Source organism: Gopherus evgoodei, chromosome 9 (assembly GCF_007399415.2).
Source record: "Gopherus evgoodei ecotype Sinaloan lineage chromosome 9, rGopEvg1_v1.p, whole genome shotgun sequence".
Classification (NCBI taxonomy): Eukaryota; Metazoa; Chordata; order Testudines; family Testudinidae; genus Gopherus; species Gopherus evgoodei.
Window position 1 is genome coordinate 1019173 of NC_044330.1, and position 20906 is coordinate 1040078.

Genomic DNA, 20906 nt, shown 5'->3' on the forward strand with positions numbered 1-20906 from the left:
GTCTGGCAAGCAGGCATACAATGGGAGAGGGGCAAGCCTAGGGTTGACAGGTGTCTGGTTTTCGACCAGAACGCCAGGTTGTTGAAAAGGTATCCTGGCGGCTCCAGTCAGCGCTGCTGAGCGGGCCATTAAAAGTCTGGTTGTGGCGCAGCTGGGATAAGGCAGGCTCCCTGCCTGCCCTGGCTCCACGCTGCTCCCGGAAGCAGCCGGCGTTTCCCTCCTGCTCCTAAGTGGAGACATGGCCAAGGGGGCTCCATGCACTGCCCCTGCCCTGAGTGCCAGCTCCGCAGCTGCCATTGGCCGGGAACCACAGCCAATGAGAGCTGCAGGGGCAGCATCTGCGGAGGGACATGTGCAGAGTCACCTGGCCTTGCCTGCACCTAGGAACTGGATGTGGGGCATGCCACTGCTTCCAGGAGCTGCCTGAGGTAACCTCTGCTTGGAGCCCACACCCTGAACCCCCTCCTGCACCCCAATCCCTGCCCCAGGGTGGGGGAGAGTGAGGGCTGGAGGGAGGGGGATGGAGTGAGTGGGGGGCGGGGCCTCAGGAAGGGGCAGGGCAGGGGTGTTCTGTTTTTTGCAATTGGAAATTTGGCAAGCCTGTGGCCAGAGGGGTGTGCAGGAGAGGGCTGTGAATGGGAACAACTGGAGCCAGGACACTGACCATGTAGGATACTACTGCCCCCAGCACATCATGTCTGTACCTGAGGGCATTCTGCACCAGAAAATTAAAAATTCTGTGCACAGTATTTTTAAATTCTTCAAAATTCTACAAATTTTATTTGTCATATAAAAGTGGAGGCTTCAGCATGGCATTGGGAAGCACAGGCCACTGGCTGACCAGAGGTGGGAGATCACTCTGCAGCTCCCCCCTAGAACACAGACGCAGTGCAAGGACTGGGCCAGCCCCAGAAACACCCCAGGGCCATGTCCCTCTGTGCCAAATGACCAGGTGTGGAAGGCAGGCTCAGCAAGGCAGGATCCAAGTATGGAGGGGTTTAATGTGGGGGGATCCAGGTGTAGATTTAGAGGGTTCTTCTATGTGGGGCAATCTGAGCGTGGGCGGCTCAGTGGGGGATCCCATCGATGTACAGGGGCTTATTGGGGGATTTTGGGTGCAATGGAAATGGGACTCTGCAGGGGGCTACAGGTGAAGGTGGTTGGGGCTCAGCGTGGGGGTCTGAGTGTGTGCGGGATTGAGCTCGGCAGGGTAAGAGGCACCAGCTGGGTCTTTCCCAGTCCCGCCACCTTCCCTGCTAGTGATTTCCTTCTCTGCTGGCTGCCTTAGGCACCGAGACATACTGCTGGGGAGGGTCATATGGCCGTTCTTGTGGGTCCTCTTTGCTTCCCTGTCATGTCATTTTTCTGTTGGGAAGCAAAGAAATCTGTGGGGAACATGAATTCTGCACGTGCGCTGTGGAGCAGAATCCCCACAGAAGTACGTGTCCTAGGCCCCACTGGGTGCAAAGGGCAGTGCAGGGTCAGTTCAGCTGCTGATGGGTGGCCTCACAGCATGAGGCGTGGGTGCAATGTGTGACGAACTGGGAATGTTCTTAATGTTTTCTCTGAATACTGTGTTGGTGCCTCAGTGTCCCCATGGCAGTTCTTAAGTATCTGGCAGAGCAAAGGGCCAGTGCCCCTAAATGCCTGACACTCTGTCTCCTAGCAACTGATGGCCTGGGCCCCTCCTCTGCAAAGGTGCCAGCTGAAGGTGTTGGAGACAAAGAGATCAGGTGACCTCCTGGCCCGGGAAAGGAGCTGAGCAGAGAGGAGGGGCTGGGAGGGGTTGTGAGTCTGGAGCTGGCTGGGGTCGAGGGTGGAGGGCAGACCTGGGGGTCTGGCTCACTGCCCCCCAGAATGGACCCAGCCAAGGGGTCCGGTTCGCTGTATCTACAAGCTCTGTTTTAGACCCTGTTCCTGTCATTGAATAAACCTCTATTTTACTGGCTGGCTGAGAGTCACGTCTGACTGCAAAGTGGGGGTGCAGGACCCGGTGGCTTCCCCAGGACCCCGCTGGGGTGGACTCGCTGTGGGAAGCGCACGGAGGGGCAGAGGATGCTGAATGCTCCAAGGAGAGACCCAGGAGGTGAAGCTGTGTGAGCTTCTTGCCCTGAACAAGTCTGCTCCAAGGGAGAGGAGGCTCCCCAAAGTCATGCCTGGCTTGGTGGGGAGCAGTTCCGGAGCATCGCCCGGGGACTCCGTGACAGCTGGTGGCAGCGGTGGGAGCGCGTTCACAGGCAGAGGCTCATGGGGGGGTGTCCTCAGGGGCAGCTCGGGGGGGTAGGGGTGACTCATTCCCTGGGGTGCGCAATCCCAGGGGAGGCTCTGGGGGAGGGGGGGTCATCCTGAGGGACTCATTCTCAGGGGCAGCTCGTGGGGGGAGGGGTGGTGCGTTGCTGCGGGAGCGCGCGGCCTTAGCGACAGCTCGTGGGGAGGGGCGGGGCGTTGCCTCCGGGGCGCGCGGGAATGGACGGGACGTTGCTGCGGGAGCGCGCCGCCTCGCTCTGGTTCGGGGCAGTTTGAGCTCACATAGCTCCGCCCCACCCACCTGGCCCCGCCCCTCGCCGATTGTGACGGAGCCGGGGTCTGCGGCGCGCGCGCCCTCGTTGCGCAGGCCTGGGGCGCATGCGCACTGACGGCTATTCTGTGGCCCTCGGCGTAGGCCGTAGCTGAGCAAAGCGGCGCGGAGATTCCGGAGCCGCCCCGGCCCCGCGTGAGAGGCCCGGCCATGGCGGCCCCGGTCCCCTCCACGTCGGGCGCGACGGGGCGCGGGCCCATCAAAGGCATCCTGAAGAAGCGGGGCTCAGGCGGCAGCGGCCTTCCGAGCAGTGCGCAGCCCCCGCCGCCGCCCCCGCGCCGCCCCGCGCCCGGGCCCTTCGAGGACGAGCAGGGGTGAGCCGCGGGCAGCTTCCCGTCAGAGCCGTGGGGAGCCCAGGGCAGGGGTCAGAGAGCCGGGGAGCGGCCTGTGCTGGGCGGGAGCCCCCCTTCCCCCCCCGCGGGGAGCAGCCTGTGCTGGGCGGGAGCCCCCCTTCCCCCCCCCCCGCGGGGAGCAGCCTGTGCTGGGCGGGAGCCCCCTCCCCCCCCGCGGGGAGCAGCCTGTGCTGGGCGGGAGCCCCCCCCCCCCCCCCCCCGCGGGGAGCAGCCTGTGCTGGGCGGGAGCCCCCTCCCCCCCCGCGGGGAGCAGCCTGTGCTGGGCGGGAGCCCCCCTTCCCCCCCCCCCGCGGGGAGCAGCCTGTGCTGGGCGGGAGCCCCCTCCCCCCCCGCGGGGAGCAGCCTGTGCTGGGCGGGAGCCCCCCTTCCCCCCCCCCCCGCGGGGAGCAGCCTGTGCTGGGCGGGAGCCCCCCTCCCCCCCCCCCCGCGGGGAGCAGCCTGTGCTGGGCGGGAGCCCCCCTCCCCCCCCCCCCGCGGGGAGCAGCCTGTGCTGGGCGGGAGCCCCCCTTCCCCCCCCCCCGCGGGGAGCAGCCTGTGCTGGGCGGGAGCCCCCTCCCCCCCCGCGGGGAGCAGCCTGTGCTGGGCGGGAGCCCCCTCCCCCCCCCGCGGGGAGCAGCCTGTGCTGGGCGGGAGCCCCCTCCCCCCCCGCGGGGAGCAGCCTGTGCTGGGCGGGAGCCCCCTCCCCCCCCCGCGGGGAGCAGCCTGTGCTGGGCGGGAGCCCCCTCCCCCCCCGCGGGGAGCAGCCTGTGCTGGGCGGGAGCCCCCTCCCCCCCCGCGGGGAGCAGCCTGTGCTGGGCGGGAGCCCCCTCCCCCCCCGCGGGGAGCAGCCTGTGCTGGGCGGGAGCCCCCTCCCCCCCCGCGGGGAGCAGCCTGTGCTGGGCGGGAGCCCCCTCCCCCCCCGCGGGGAGCAGCCTGTGCTGGGCGGGAGCCCCCTCCCCCCCCCGCGGGGAGCAGCCTGTGCTGGGCGGGAGCCCCCTCCCCCCCCCGCGGGGAGCAGCCTGTGCTGGGCGGGCGCCCCCCCCCCCCCCCGCGGGGAGCAGCCTGTGCTGGGCGGGAGCCCCCTCCCCCCCCCCCGGGGAGCAGCCTGTGCTGGGCGGGAGCCCCCTCCCCCCCCCGCGGGGAGCAGCCTGTGCTGGGCGGGAGCCCCCTCCCCCCCCCGCGGGGAGCAGCCTGTGCTGGGCGGGAGCCCCCTCCCCCCCCGCGGGGAGCAGCCTGTGCTGGGCGGGAGCCCCCTCCCCCCCCGCGGGGAGCAGCCTGTGCTGGGCGGGAGCCCCCTCCCCCCCCGCGGGGAGCAGCCTGTGCTGGGCGGGAGCCCCCCCCGCGGGGAGCAGCTGATGAGGTGTGCTGGAGCAGCCTGTACTGGGTGCTGGAGGCTCCCCAACATCCTAGGAGCTGCAGACTTGGGGCCAGTCTGTTGTTGGAGTGTGACTGGCACTGCAGGCCAGCAACCCCTGCTCCTTGAGGGCTGGAGGAGTCTGTGCCTGTCACTTAGCCCATGGTCCATGGGCGCTGATATGTGGGCGCTTGGGGTAGGGGCTGTCCCCTGTGAACTCTTCTCCAGTCAGCCCGCTTTCCTCGCCCAGCCGCGTGACATTAATGGATCAGTTGGGTTTTATGCCCTTGTTGATGAAAGTGTAAAATCAAACCACATAAATAGCTAAACTTCAGGAGTCTTGCTTCAGGTGGTGTTGGTACCACAGGCAAAGAATTCACTTTAAATACATGGTGTTTATTCTGAAAGTGTCCTTTTAAAACAACTCCTATATATATTTCGTTTCACAGTGTTTCTGAAAAGTAAAGGTGGTATATACACTGAAGACTTGCCAGGAGCCTCTAGAGCCCTGTGAACACTTATAAGCCATCTTGATCTGTAAAGTCATTGAGTGCCAGTGGCGTGCATGGTACTGTACATACATAAACAGGTTCTCTGCCCCAAGGAGGTCACAATCTTAATCATATATATACACACACAGTACTGGTTTGTACTTTGTAGGTGAGAAATCTGAGGAATTGTCACAGATTGAGATGTCACTAGAGGTGGTTTTGGAATTAATTGATAAATTTAACAGTAACAAGTCACCGAGACCAGACAACATTCACCCAAGAGTTCTGAAAGAACTCAAACGTGAAATTGTGGAACTGTTAACTATGGTTTGTAACCTGTCCTTTAAATCAGCTTCGGTACCCAATGACGTGAAGATAGCTAATGTAACGGCAATATTTCAGAAGGGTTCTAGACGTGATCCTGGCAATTACAGACCAGTAAGTCTAACATTCGTGCTGGGCAAATTAGTTGAAACAATAATAAAGAATAAAATTGTCAGACACATAGAAGAACATAAATTGTTGGGCAAAAGTCAACATGGTTTCTGTAAAGGGAAATCGTGTCTTACTAATCTATTAGAGTTCTTTGAAGGGGTCAACAAACATGTGGACAAGGGGGATCCAGTAGACATAGTGTACTTAGATTTCCAGAAAGCCCTTGACAAGGTCGCTCACCAGAGGCTCTTACGTAAATTAAGTTGTCATGGGATAAGAGGAAAGATCCTTTCATGGATTGAGAACTGGTTAAAAAACAGGGAACAAAGGGTAGGAATTGTAAATTTTCAGAATGGAGAGAGGTAACTAGTGGTGTTCCCCAAGGGTCAGTCCTAGGACCAATCCTATTTAACTTATTCATAAATGTTCTGGAGAAGGGGGTAAAAAATGAAGTGGCAAAGTTTGCAGATGATACTAAACTGCTCAAGATAGTTAAGACCAAAGCAGACACTGAAGAACTTCAAAAAGATCTCACAAAACTAAGTGATTGGGCAACAAAATGGCAAATGAAATTTAATGTGGATAAATGTAAAGTAATGCACATTGGAAAAAATAACCCCAATTATACATACAATTTGATGGGGGCTAATTTAGCTACAAGTAATCAGGAAAGAGATCTTGGAGTCATTGTGGATAGTTCTCTGAAGATGTCCACGCAGTGTGCAGCGGCAGTCAAAAAAGCAAACAGGATGTTAGGAATCATTAAAAAAGGGATAGAGAACAAGACAGAGAATATTTTATTGCTCTTATATAAATCCATGGTATGCCTACATCTTGAATACTGTGTACAGATGTGGTCTCCTTATCTTGAAAAAGATATACTGGCATTAGAAAAGGTTCAGAGAAGGGCAACTAAAATGATTATGGGTTTGGAACAGGTCCCATGTGAGGAGAGATTAAAGAGGCTAGGACTTTTCAGCTTGGAAAAGAGGAGACTAAGGGGGGATATGATAGAGGTCTATAACATCATGAGTGGTGTGGAGAAAGTGAATAAGGAAAAGTTATTTACTATGGACTGAATTGACCAAGTGGGGGAGTGGACTTTCTGTCAAGGAATGCACCAAAGCTGCCAACTCTTCAAAACTCTTCTGCCCACCAGCATCACTTCTGTTTTTCTCCGATTCTGCCTCAGCCAGCTGATCTCATCAAGCATTGTGCAGAGCTCTTGGTGGCAGTAGTGGTATGCTCGTGTATAGTGAACGATAGGTAGAGCTGTATGGCATGTGAGTCCATGTTGTCTAATCAGTTCATCTAGTGGTTGCATATAGATTCTGAAAAGGACTGGAGAGAGACTTGATCCTTGTGGAACCCCGTGAATGAGGGGGTCTAATGGTGGAGGTGCAGTTTTACTATCACTGTTTGTTGGGTGCATCCCTCTAGGAAGAACTCAAACCATTTTAGCACATTACCCTGGACTCCTGTCACTTCTCTAAGGTGAGACTGTTCCACAGAGTGAACCCACATGCTGGCAGCTCTGCCTGTAAGGCATTGTACCTGGACATGTAAGTGTCCACCTGGTGCAACTAGCAATAAAAGTCTTGGGCTTCCCAGACCACCTCATTGTCTTGCAGCAGTAGTTGAGGAACAAACTATTTTCCCCGCCATATGGGTTATATTGCTGTGCAGTACTCTGAATGGTAACACTCTTAAGTCTGCCCCCACCCCTCACACATGTAACTTCATGGTATGGACCCTTGTTCAATATTTTTTTCCTGCATGAATTAGTGTAATCTCTCTTGTACCAAATTTTTACTTTTCTGTGGTGATAAAAGGGCATTTTTTCTTGCTTTGTATCACTTCAGGCCACTTTTACTTTGTATAGCATGTGTCCTCCGTATACTGCATGTTATTGCTTTTGTTTTTTACCTTACATGATAGCAAATTAACTTTTATCTTGTACTTTTCTGTAAACAGTTAACATTGTATATTATATAAAGTTAACAAAGTGTCATTAATAAGTCTTTGGTTTTACTTATTGGGTGTATGCTACTAACTTCTGCTGCTAGCTTCTACTGAAATGCCTTGTCGTGTTCCTCCAGCGTATTTATGTCAGCTTGGTTTCAGAGTAACATACCAGTCTAAAACAGCTCAGCTCCTGTGCTCGTCCTGTCAGGTTTTCTCCCGTTATGTTGCTGCCCCATCTCAGCAGGATTATGCATTTTAAAGTTTATTTTTTTCTCCATAAAGTTCTTTTAACAGTTCTTAACCATTTTTGACCAAATTCAAGTTGGCACAATTGTTTAGATGGCTGCAGACAGGTAAAAATTAATAACACTGGCATATAAATATATTGAATATTATTATACTGTATTTCCTTAATAGATTTAACCCTGAGTGTACGTCTACACTGGCAGAGTTACAGGACCAGCAGTTACAGCGCTGCTCAGAGAGCACTGAAGGGAAACCACTGTTGTGTGTTCACACTGTCAGCTCCCTGCACAATAAGCATCTTCACACTTGTGGCACTTGCTGTGGTATTCGGAGCGGTGCACTCTGAGGAGCTATCCCACAGAGCATGTCTTCCTCTTCTACTTCTAAGAGTTGTTGGAAGGCAGAGGGGGTCGCAGGGCATCCTAGGTCCTGTCCCAATGCCCTGCGTGCATTGTTTTGCATCCCAGTGCTTCTGTCCACATTTGGCACCATCTTTCAATGGTTTGTGTAGTGCACGCTCTGCCTCTTCGTTCTGCAGGAATGGATCCCAAACAGTTGGCCAGTATGCTGCTCACTCTGACTAAGATGTCATGAGTGGCAGTGGAGTTATTCCTTAAACTACAAAGGCAAGAGGAGTGTGACATTGATCTCGCCACGTGTGCTAGCTACGACATGAGATTGCTTATGGCATTCACAGTGGTGCGGACCACACAGGAACCCCGTTTTTGGGGCTCGAGACACAAGCACTGAGTGGTGGGATCACATCATGATGCACGTCTAGAATGACGAGCAGTGGCTGCAGAACTTTTGGATGAGGAAAGCCACTTCATGGGACTGTGTGATGAGCTCACCCCAGCCCTGTAGCACAAGGACACCAGAATGAAAGCTGCTGTTGGAGAAGCGCGTGGTGATTGCACTGTGGAAGCTGGCTACTCCAGACTGCTACCAATCAGTCGCTAAACAGTTTGGAGTGGGAAAGTCAACCATTGGACTCATGTTGGCGGAAGTGTGCAGGGCCATTAATTGCATCCTGCTCTGAAAGACCATGACTCTGGGCGAGACATTGTGGATAGCTTTGCACAAATGGGCTTCCCTAATTGCAAAAGGGCAATAGATAGCATGCATATTGCAATTCTGGCACCAGACCACCTAGTCACCGAGTACATTAATTGCAAGGGGTATTTCTCACTTGTTCTCCAGGCACTTGTGGATCACCGTGAGCATTTCACAGACATTAACGCAGGCTGGTTGAGAAAGTGGGCTATTATCAGCAAGAGGAACAGTCACAGTCTAGTGGTAGTAGTCATCACCACGTAACCTCCCTTTTGTGTAATTTGTTTGATTACTAAGGGTACGTCTATACTACCCACTGGATCGGCGGGTAGTGTTTGATGTATCGGGGATCGATTTATCGCATCTCATTTAGACATGCTAAATCGATGCCTGTACTCCACCTCGGCAGGAGAAGTAAGTGGAGTCGATGGGGGAGCCGCAGCGGTCGACTCGCTGCCGTGAGGATGGCCAGGTAAGTTGAAGTAAGATACTTCGACTTCAGCTACGCGAATAGGGTAGCAGAAGTTGTGTATCTTAATTCGAACCGCCCCTCACCCCCCCCCCCACTAATGTAGCCCAAGCCTAAGTGTTTTGCAGGGCATCTAAAGGGGTGTCATCAGGAGAAGGGAGAAAACTTGTTCACCTTAGCCTCTAAGGATAGAACAAGAAGCAATGGGCTTGAACTGCAGCAAGGGAGGTTTAGGTTGGACATTAGGGAAAAAGTTCCTAACTGTCAGGGTGGTTAAATACTGGAATAAATTGCCTAGGGAGGTTGTGGAATCTCCATCTTTGGAGATATTTAAGAGTAGGTTAGATAAATGTCTATCAGGGATGGTCTAGACAGTATTTGGTCCTGCCATGAGGGCAGGAGACTGGACTTGATCTCTCGAGGTCCCTTCCAGTCCTAGAGTCTCTGGATCTATTACTGCCCTGAGTTTTCCTGTCATAACTGGGTTTCATTGTTCTTTTCCCTTTTTATCTAATGTTGCTTTTAGTATCCATATTACACCAATCTGTTTAATCCTTTTAGCACTCTGTAAATGCTTCCTTTAACTCCTCAGTCTGTTTCTGTAAATCACCTACCTTCCTATGTGACATATTTTCTTAGCCAGTTTCTTTGCCTCTGAGCTTATCTTTGTGCTTTTCTGTACTCATTGTTTAGCTACAGTTATTGTTCTCTCCATGGTTGTCCATTGGTCTTGTTCTTTAAAATTTCAGTGCCATTCAATTGACCTTTTACTTCTGGTAGAATTCTGTGCCAAAAAATTAAAAATTCTGCACACTATTTTAAAATTCTGTAAAATTCTGCATATTTCATTTGTGAAAATAACACAATATAATCATAAGAACTTAAGAACGGCCGTACTGGGTCAGACCAAAGGTCCATCTAGCCCAGTATCTGTCTACTGACAGTGGCCAATGCCAGGTGCCCCAGAGGGAGTGAACGTAACAGGCAATGATCAAGTGATCTCTCTCGTGCCGTCCATCTCCATCCTCGGATGAACAGAGGCTAGGGACACCATTCTTTACCCATCCTGGCTAATAGCAATTTATGGACTTAGCCACCATGAATTTACCAGTTCCCTTTTAAACATTGTTATAGTCCTAGCCGTCACAACCTCCTCAGGTAAGGAGTTCCACAAGTTGACTGTGTGCTGCATGAAGAAGAACTTCCTTTTATTTATTTTAAACCTGCTGCCTATTAATTTCATTTGGTGACCTCTAGTTTTTGTATTATGGGAATAAGTAAATAACTTTTCCTTATCCACTTTCTCAACATCACTCATGATTTTATATACCTCTTATATCCCCCCTTAATCTCCTCTTTTCCAAGCTGAAGAGTCCTAGCCTCTTTAATCTTTCCTTTTATGGGACCCTCTCCAAACCCCTAATCATTTTAGTTGCCCTTTTCTGAACCTTTTCTAGTGCTAGAATATCTGTTTTGGGGTGAGGAGACCACATCTGTACACAGTATTCGAGATGTGGGCATACCATGGATTTATATAAGGGCAATAATATATTCTTGGTCTTATTCTCTATCCCCTTTTTAATGATTCCTAACATCCTGTTTGCTTTTTTGACTGCCTCTGCACATCAGTTTCAATTATTTTGCTCATTTCTTTCAAAATACCTGTCAGCAAGTATGTCTGTAACAATACAGATGACAACAAAAGATTCAGGAAATGTTTTTTGACAAATAGATTCCTTACTGGGCGTATTAATACAAACTCTCAGTAATCATTTAAACTACAGTACAGAACCGTATTTCCCACGCCCCTCAGAAGCAGAGCAAAGGCTTGGGGGAGTCAGGGATAACGGAAGAGCTGAGGGAGAGGGAAGTAAATTGCTAGGAAGGAGTCTGGGTGTGAAGTTGGAGGGCTGTTCGGTATGGGTGGGAAAAGTATAGAACAGATTTTTGTGGGGGGTGGGGGCCAGGGAGGGATTGTGAGGGAGGTTTCCCAATGCAGACCCTTGCTGACCCCTAGCCTCTCCCATTCAGTCAGGCACATCTGCCCCTGTCCCCATGTGTGTTTGTGCCTTCACTCAGCCACTCCCCTGTCCCTAATCTCCCTGTTCCCCCTCCCCCTGTCTCCATGTGTGTCTGTGCCCCCACCCAGCCACTCCCTTGTTCCTGTGTAGCTCTGCCCCTCTCTCATCCCGTGGCCCTGTGCCTCCACTCCCATTCAGCCCCTGCCCTAGTATGTCCTCCCCCACTAGCCCTTATGAGCCCCTCTGACATCTGCCCCCCCCCCCTCCCGCCTCTGTCTCCTGACCTGGCCTGACAAGTGCTGAGAAAGTAGCTCTCACTTCCTGCAGGGAGCTGCAACTCTGTTCTATCGCCACCGTGCCGTCTGGTGGGCATAAGGCACAACCGCAGCAACATTTTGACAAGTTTTTTTCTGCATGAAAAGTTAGAAAGCTGCAAGGCTTATTAAATATGTGCGCACACAGTAGCGCAGAATTCCCTCAGGAGTAACCTTTGCTGTGATTGCCAGGAGTTCTTCTACATAGGCATCCAAAGTACTTCCCTCTATTCCCCTTATGTTACTGAATTTCTCCTTAGAGAATTCTGTACTGGTCCCTTCTGTCTGACAGTTTAGAGCAACTGAAATTAATGTTGGTGGGAGTCCTGCTGCAGTTACCAATAATGTTGGAATTATTAATATTAAAGTAGACTACCACCAAACACTAATTTAACCATAAATTCCTGTGTTAATCCAAAGTCTGAATAGTATTTATACAATTGCTCTAAACCAGGGGTCGGCAACCTTTCAGGAGTCTTCATTTAGTCACTCTAATTTGAGGTTTCACTTGCCAGTAATACATTTGAACCTTTTTAGAAGGTGTCATTATATAAGCCTATAATAGTTGTGGCAGAGCTCCGACCTTGTCCCCGTGGGTCCCACACTTCCAGGCGGTTTATGCTAGCTTCAGAGGCTCACTGCAACCCTCCACGTAGCCCTTCTCTCTCGTGCCAGGGATACAATCTACTGAGCCCTTTTCATCATAAGCCAGAAAGGAGGTTGATGAGAGAACTCCCACAGTCTCTGTTGCTCCTATGGCCATATACCAAAAACAATTTAGCCTTCTATCCTGACAGAGGCCTGTCTTTCCCTCCCAGGAGATGTTCCTGTAATGAGGGGCTGGGGGGAACCCAGGCCCGCCCTCTACTCCGGGTTCTGGCCCAGGGACCCTAATGGTAGCAGCTGTTGGCAGCCCACCTTTTCACTGCTAGAGTTGCTACAGTTTCCTGGGCCACTTCCCCACAGCTCTCCTGCTTCTCCCTTCTTCACCCTTACCTTAGGGCTCTCTTATCAATGACTTGAGGGTGTCTTCATTAACTTTCAGCTGCACTTCCTCCTCCCTGGCTCTCTTTGGCCTGACTGAGTGAGCCCTTTTATAGCATCAGAGGGGTCTTAATTAGAGTCAGGTGTTTAACAGCCTCACTTGACTCTTAGCAGGTTAATTGGAGTCAGGTGTTCTCATTAGCCTGGAGCAGCCCCTGCTCTGGTCAGTCAGGGAACAGAAAGCTGCTTATCCAGTGGCCACTATATCTCTCTTCTACTGCTCTGCTGTTCCCAAGTAGTCTGGGTCTATCACATATACACCTCTACTTCCATATAACGCTATCTTTGGGAATCAAAAAATCTAACCGCGTTATAGGTGAAAGCGCGCTACATCAAACTTGCTTTGATCCACCAGAGTGCGCTGTCTCTTCCCCCCCCCCCCCCGGGAACGCTGCTTTGCCACGTTATATCCGAATTTGGGTCATGTTATATCAGAGTAGAGGTGTATAACTAAACTATTGTTGAATGTAAAATAAATAAGGTTTCAAAATATTTAAGAAGCTGAATTTAAAATTAAAATACAGAGTCCACCTACCGGGGTGGTGGGCAGGACCTAGGCAGTGTGAGTGCCACTGAAAATCAGCTCATGTGCTGCAGTTTGCCTACCGCTGCTCTAAACATTCCTAAAAGCCTAATTAATATAGTCATACAGTCCCAAAACAGAAGTATTTATCAAGATACTTACCGAAGGGCTAAACCAAGGGGTGCTTAGACCCATATTGATTGGCTCCAGTTTGGTCATGCAGATATTAACAATTAACCCCTCAAGAGCTTCCCCTTTTATATACCATTTTACACATAGAGTGATGTCATTGCCAATTGCTAACTTTAGCTAAAAACAAAGTTTTGGCTGGTTTGGGATCATTGCTGGTTCATCATACACAATGCTTCCTTATTATTAACTGTGCCTGGTAGTTGTGGCCTCTTCTTTCTATCTTATCAGTTACTGTTCAGGTCCAGTTTTTCCAATTAGCCGTTTACTTTCAAAGCCTTCCCACAACTGCTAACAGACCCACATAAAATATGCTTTTTTTTTCCTTTTTGAATTAATGTAACCCTTTATATCCCACAAACAGCATACCTGGTGAATTGCAGTAATAACTGCATGGCTATGAGACATTCAAGACAAGGTTATATAAGTACCCAGCAGTGAAGGTTTTTGAGTCCTTGATGACTTATGCATCAGTTTGGATTCTAATTAATTGTTTCTAACTACTGGTTCTTCAGGCTCTCTCTTCTTACTCTCAGGTTGTGCCACTGTGCCGTGCCCCAGTGTGCAATCTGTGGATGCCTTCCTTTTAGTTTGCCTACAACAGAGACTGAGGTTAAGGAGCAGCTCAAGGTCCGCTGCAGATCAGAGTGCTCACAGATGAATGGGAGTAGTTGGTACAATCAAGGTTTTTGAGTCTGGTAGAATAATAATGGCCTGAAAAGTTTGAGAACCACCGGGCTTATGTCTTCCTGGAAGACTCCAGCCCTGTCAGATTCTGCGATTCATATGCTGGCTAGGGAACTTTCCAGCACATTTTGGGCTCAGGTTTTTTGGTGTTGCATTGGTGCGTAAGAAGCCATGTCATGTATTGATGCTGAGTATCTTTTAATTCCAGACAACAAAGGATTAATAAAAATGCACAATCCTTAGAGCTGTTCTGTAGGGTTCTTCTACTGTTTAGACAGTGTCTTATTTACGAAGGGTTATTAGTGTTGTCACATACATGATGGATCGTGAAAACACTCTTAAGATTCTAATGCTTGAAGCAAGGAATAATAATGGATGCTGTGGTAAAGGAGAATTATGTCATTCAAAGATAATCTTTTCCCTAGTGCCATCACGACTTTAGTTGCTGCAGCACTTTTATTAGATTTTATGTATGTACAAAAGATTGAATTGAAAATCTATTGCTGTGGGGCTTTGGACCTCGTAGGCTTATCATTACTGAGTGACGGCATTTTTAGTGGGGTCCCAGAGGGATCTGTTCTTGGTACGAGTGCTACTCAATATCTATTGATCTGGAAAATTATATAATGATTACTGGCGAAGTTTACAGATGAGACACAAAGATTGGTGGAGTGATAAATGCTTTTTTTGCCTCTGTCTTCACGAACAAGGTCAGCTCCCAGACTACTGCACTGGGCAGCACAGCATGGGGAGGAGGTGACCAGCCCTCTGTGGAGAAAGAAGTAGTTTGGGACTATTCAGAAAAGCTGGACGAGCACAAGTCCATGGAGCCAGATGCGCTGCATCCGAGGGTGCTAAAGGAGTTTGTGGATGTGATTGCAGAGCCATTGGCCATTATCTTTGAAAACTCATGGCGATCAGTCCCGGATGATTGGAATAAGGCTAATGTAGTGCCCATCTTTAAAAAAGGGAAGGAGAAGGATCCGGGGAACTACAGGCCAGTCTGCCTCACCTCAGTCCCTGGAAAAATCATGGAGCAAGTCCTCAAGGAATCAACTCTGAATCACTTAGAGGAGAGGAAAGTGATCAGGAACAGTCAGCATGGATTAACCAAGGGCAAGTTGTGCCTGACTAACCTAATTGCCTTCGATGATGAGATAACTGGCTCTGTGGATGAGGGGAAAGCAGTGGATGTGTTATTCCTTGATTTTAGCAAAGCTTTTGATATGGTCTCCCACAGTATTCTTGCCAGCAAGTTAAAGAAATATGGATTGGATGAATGGACTGTAAGGTGGATAGACAGCTGGCTAGATCATTGGGCTTAACGGGTAGTGATCAATGGCTCAATGTCTAGTTGGCAGCCAGTATCAAGCTGAGTGCCCCAGGGGTCCATCCTGGGTCTGGTTTTGTTCATCTTCATTAATGATCTGGATGATGTTATGGATTTCACCCGCAGCAAGTTTGTGGATGACACTAAGATGAGGGGAGAGGTAGATATGCTGGAGGGTAGGGATAGGGTCCAGAGTAACCTAGACAAACTGGAGGATTGGGCCAAAAGAAATCTGATGAGGTTCAACAAGGACAAGTGCAGAGTCCTGCACTTAGGATGGAAGAATCCCGTGCACCGCTACAGGCTGGGGATCGAGTGGCTAAGTGGAAGTTCTGCAGAAAAGGACCTGGGGATTACAGTGGATGAGAAGCTGGATATGAGTCTGCAGTGTGCTCTTGTTGCTAAGAAGTCTAAAGGCATATTGGGCTGCATTAGGAGCATTGCCAGCAGATTGAGGGAAGTGATTATTCCCCTCTATTTGGCACTGGTGAGGCTACATCTGGAGTATTGCGTCCAGATTTGGACCCTCCACTACAAGAAGGATGTGGACAAACTGGAAAGAGTCCAGCGGAGGGCAACAAAAATGATTAGGGAGCTGGGGCACATGACTTATGAGGAGAGGCTTGGGGAACTGGTTTTATTTAGTCTGCAGAAGAGAAGAGTGAGGAGGGATTTGATAGCAGTCTTCAACTACCTGAAGGTGGGTTCCAGAGAGGATGGAGCTAGGTTGTTCAGTGGTGGCAGATGACAGAACAAGGAGTAAGGGTCTCAAGTTGCAGTGGGGGGAGGTCTAGGTTGGATATTAGGAAAAACTATTTCACTAGAAGGGTGATGAAGCACTGGAATGGGTTACCTAGGGAGGTGGTGGAATCTCCTTCCTTAGAGGTTTTTAAGGCCTGGCTTGACTAAGTCCTGATTGGGATGATTTAGTTGGGGATTGGTCCTGCTTTGAGCAGGGAGTTGGACTAGATGACCCTAATTTTCTATGAGTCTATGACAGGGGTAGGCAACCTATGGCACAGGTGCCGAAAGCTGTACACGAGCTGATTTTCAGTGGCACTCACACTGCCCGGGTCCTGGCCACTGGGCCAGGGGGCTCTGCATTTTAATTTAATTTTAAAGGAAGCTTCTTAAACATTTTAAAAGCCTTATTTACTTTACATACAACAATAGTTTAGTTATGTATTATAGACTTATAGAAAGAGATCTTCTAAAAATGTTAAAATGTATTACTGGCATGCAAAACCTTAAATCTGAGTGAATAAATGAAGACTTGGCACACCACTTCTGAAAGGTTGCTGACTCCTGGTCTATGACATTCTCATAAGTAAGCTGGAGAAATGCAGGCTCAGTGGAACTACCATTAAGCGGATACATAATTGGTTAAAAAACCACAAACAAAGAGTAACTATTAATCAAAGGATGTCAGGTTGGAAGGAGGTCTCAAGTGGAGTTCCACAGGGATTTGTTCTGGATCCAGTGTTTTTTTTAACATTTTTTATTAATGACCTGTATATAGGAATAGCTAGCATACTGATCAAATTTGCAGATGACAGAAAGCTGTGTGGCTTATACACACTTTGGAGGATAGATCTAAAATTCAAAGGGAACTTGACAAATGGAGGAACTGGGCTATTGACAACAGAATGAAATCCAACAAAGACAAATGTAAGGTGCTGCACTTAGGGAAGAAAAACCAAATGTGCAAATACAGAATAGGGGATAACTGGCTTGGCAGCAGCGCTGCTGAGAAGGATCTGGGAGTTGTGGTGGATCACAACTTCAACATGAGTCAACAGTGCGATGTTGCAAAAAAAGCAAATGCAATTTTGGATTGCATTAACAGAGGCATAGCATGCAAGTCACAGGAGGTGATAGTACTGCTGTATTTGGTGCTGGTTATGCCTCAGCCGAAGTACTGTGTCCAGTTTGGTCACTGACATAGAAAGGATGTAGAGAAACTGAAAGGGATTCAGAGACAAGCAACAAAGATGATCAAAGAGATGGAATACAAGCCATGTGAGCAAAGGCTGCAGGAACTGGGTATGTTTAATTTGCAAAAGAGGAGTTTAAAGGGAGACATGGCAGCAGTGTTCAAATACTTGAAAGGCTGCCATAAAAAATGGAGATAAGTTCTCTTGCCACAGAGAGCAGGACAAGAGGCAGTGGGTTCAAAATACAGCACAGCAGACTTAGATTAAATCTCAGGAAAAACTTTAACTGTAAGAACAGCAGGACAGTGGAACAAACTGCCTAAGGAAGTTGTGTAATCTCCTTCACTGGAGGTTTTCAAAAAGAGGCTGGATAGCCATCTGTCTTGAATGGTTTAGACACAACAAATCCTGCATCTTGGCAGGGGGTTAGAGTATATCACCCTTGTGATCCCTTCTAACCCTATGGTTCTATGATTCCAGTGAGAGACATTGTCGTTCTTCATCCCGCTGGTATGGACACCCTGGAATCCCTTCACCCATGCCACATGAAGCATGTAATTGGCCATACTGAGAGTCTGCGACAGCTTACCAACAAGAGTTCTCCAGGGCCTATAATGTGTCTTGCTGAGAGAAGGGCAGACATTCCCCACTAACCTCTCTCACTCTTGATGAAAATGTGCTTCTGTAGAGTGAAACTTATTTCTCATGCCAGTTAAACCAACTGGTCAAATTATTTAAACACTCATTCAAATGTCAGCTAAATCCTTGGGCCAGTCTAAATTAAAACAGTGTGCATCCTTCCCTTTTTATGCTGACTATGACTGTAACGCTATCCTTTCCACTTGAGCCTCGGGTACTAGTTGCTCTCTTTGGGTTTGTCTACATGTGCAAATTTACTGGCAGAACCAATATGGTCATGCCATCATAGTTAAACTGTTACAACTCCCTGAGTGAACACTCTTATCCTGGAATGTGTGTCCCCGTGTGAAGTTATACTAGTATAGTTCTGTCTGCAAACTTCCATGCATAGACAAGTCCTAAAAGATTCACTTTTTTTTTTAATTATTAAAAGTCCACCACCTGATGTCACTTCCCCCTCTCTCCTTTCTGGGGGCTTGTGTAGTTAAACATGTACAGGAAAGTATGATGATCTTGTACAAACCGTGAGAATTCTAAAGAACATAGTTTGAAGGCTTGATTCTCACTACATGTTAATCTTTGCTGGACTAATGATATGAATCCTTGGGCAACCCTAGCTGAGATTCCTACTCCTTAGGTTAACCACTAGGTGGTGGGATGCTGTTCATATTACTGTATGATGGTTTCTTCCTGGATGATTGAGATTACTAACAATGGACCTGCAGCAGAGTCTGATGGCAGCTGGCTGGGCAGGTGAGGAGATGAGTGAAAAACAGTTCTTTGTAACTATGTTGTGAGCTGTGTTATTCTGGGAGAATGAGGAGGGGATGGAAGAAAAGCCTACCATTAACCCTATCATATGGATGGATAATTAATGAGGCAATGCTTGAACAGAGGAGTGATAGGCTCCTCAATCTAAAGAGATTGAGAATTACTGTGGTAACTCACTTAACCAAACTGATTGTGTTTGGAGCATGAGTAGAAAGGCATGCTGGTGATTTATGTTATTGGACTCCATTCCCATGTTTACAGAGTTTTTTTTAAAACATGAGTATGGTTGGAGTTTAAATAGATCTAAACAGGGTGAGTTTGGGTGGGAGCACACATCTGTCTTGACCTTTCCTTATTTGTACATGTCAGGGAATGGAAACCAAAGGAGGACCTGCACGTTCTGCTTCCTTATCAAAAGAGAATAAAATTGCTTTTAGCATATGGGGAAGCTAACTTTCTTTATTTTCTCATTTCAGTAAAAAGTCCCAAAAGTGGGATGAAATGAACATCCTAGCTACGTACCATCCAGCAGGCAAGGACTATGGTTTAATGAAAATAGATGAACCAAGCACTCCCTACCACAGGTAAACTCGTGTAATAACTTGAGTGTGATGGAATACTTGACTACACCTAAGTAGTTTAGCAGCATACTTAAGCTGTCTATTTGAACTATAGCTGACTGCATGACAGGTTTCAGGTAGTCCGTCTGAATTTTAAGTGATGAGTTAGTGATATATTGGATGAGATAACAGTAACTTAGGGTACATTTGTAGTATCTTACATGTTTTAAGTAAAGGCTTATGCTCATAGACTCTTGGACTTGAAGGGACCTCGAGAGGTCATCGACTCCAGTCCCCTGCCTTCTTTGCAGGACCAAATACTGTCTAGACCATCCCTAATAGACATTTATCTAACCTACTCTTAAATATCTCCAGAGATGGAGATTCCACAACTTCCCTAGGCAATCTATTCCAGTGTTTAACTACCCTGACAGTTAGGAACTTTTTCCTAATGTCCAACCTAAATCTCCCTTGCTGCAGTTTAAGCCCATTGCTTCTTGTTCTATCATTGGAGGCTAAGGTGAACAAGTTTTCTCCCTCCTCCTGATGACACCCTTTTAGATACCTGAAAACTGCTATCATGTCCCCTCTCAGTCTTCTCTTTTCCAAACTAAACAAACCCAATTCCTTCAGCCTTCCTTCATAGGTCATGTTCTCAAGACCTTTAATCATTCTTGTTGCTCTTCTCTGGACCCTCTCCAATTTCTCCACATCTTTCTTGAAATGCGGTGCCCAGAACTGGACACAATACTCCAGCTGAGGCCTAACCAGTGCAGAGTAAAGCGGAAGAATGACTTCTCGTGTCTTGTTTACAACACATCTGTTAATGCATCCCAGAATCACGTTTGCTTTTTTTGCAACAGTATCACACTGTTGACTCATATTAAGCTTGTGGTCTACTGTGACCCCTAGATCTCTTTCTGCCATACTCCTTCCTAGACAATCTCTTCCCATTCTGTATGTGTGAAACTGATTGTTCCTTCCTAAGTGGAGCACTTTGCATTTATCTTTATTGAACTTCATCCTGTTTACCTCAGACCATTTCTCCAATTTGTCCAGATCATTTTGAATTTTGTCCCTGTCCTCCAAAGCAGTTGCAATCCCTCCCAGTTTGGTATCGTCCGCAAACTTAATAAGCGTACTTTCTATGCCAACCTCTAAATCGTTGATGAAGATATTGAACAGAGCCAGTCCTAAAACAGACCCCTGCGGAACCCCACTTGTTATACCTTTCCAGCAGGATTGGGAGCCATTAATAACTACTCTCTGAGTACGGTTATCCAGCCAGTTATGCACCCACCTTATAGTAGCCCCATCTAAATTGTACTTTCCTAGTTTATCTATGAGAATATCATGCGAGACTGTATCAAATGCCTTACTAAAGTCTAGGTATATCACATCCACCGCTTCTCCCTTATCCACAAGGCTCATTATCCTATCAAAGAATGTTATCAGATTAATTTGACATGATTTGTTCTTTACAAATCCATGCTGGCTATTCCCTATCACCTTACCACCTTCCAAGTGTTTGCAGATGATTTCTTTAATTACCTGCTCCATTATCTTCCCTGGCACAGAAGTTAAACTAACTGGTCTGTAGTTTCCTGGGTTGTTTTTATTTCCCTTTTTATAGATGGGCACTATATTTGCCCCCTTCCAGTCTTCTGGAATCTCCCCCGTCTTCCATGATTTCCCAAAGATAATAGCTAGAGGCTCAGATACCTCCTCTATTAACTCCTTGAGTATTCTAGGCTGCATTTCATCAGGCCCTGGTGACTTGCAGGCATCTAACTTTTGTAAGTGATTTTTTACTTGCTCTTTTTTTATTTTATCTTCTAAACCTACCCTCTTCCCGTAAGCATTCACTATACTAGACATTCCTTCAGACTTCTCAGTGAAGACTGAAACAAAGAAGTCATTAAGCATCTCTGCCATTTCCAAGTCTCCTGTTACTGTTTCCCCCTCCTCACT

At 48.5% G+C, this 20906-nt stretch overlaps 1 protein-coding gene across 5 annotated transcripts in view; it reads left to right on the plus strand.

Moving 5' to 3' along the window:
* Window positions 1-2701: 2701 nt before the first annotated feature.
* PPP1R2 (protein phosphatase 1 regulatory inhibitor subunit 2) overlaps window positions 2702-20906 on the plus strand; it is a 37655-nt gene continuing 19450 nt past the window's right edge. For 2 of the 5 annotated variants that reach the window (XR_004001921.1, XR_004001922.1), the window contains exons 1-2: window positions 2710-2892; window positions 18852-18959. Coding sequence is in view for 3 of the 5 variants with exons in the window: in XM_030574695.1 (XP_030430555.1) it covers window positions 2729-2892; window positions 18852-18959 (272 nt within the window). In the remaining 2 variants the exon portion in view is untranslated. Of the gene's footprint in view, window positions 2893-8892; window positions 8927-18851; window positions 18960-20906 lie in introns of those variants that run through there. The other 3 variants (XM_030574695.1, XM_030574698.1, XM_030574697.1) reach the window with 3 other exon arrangements.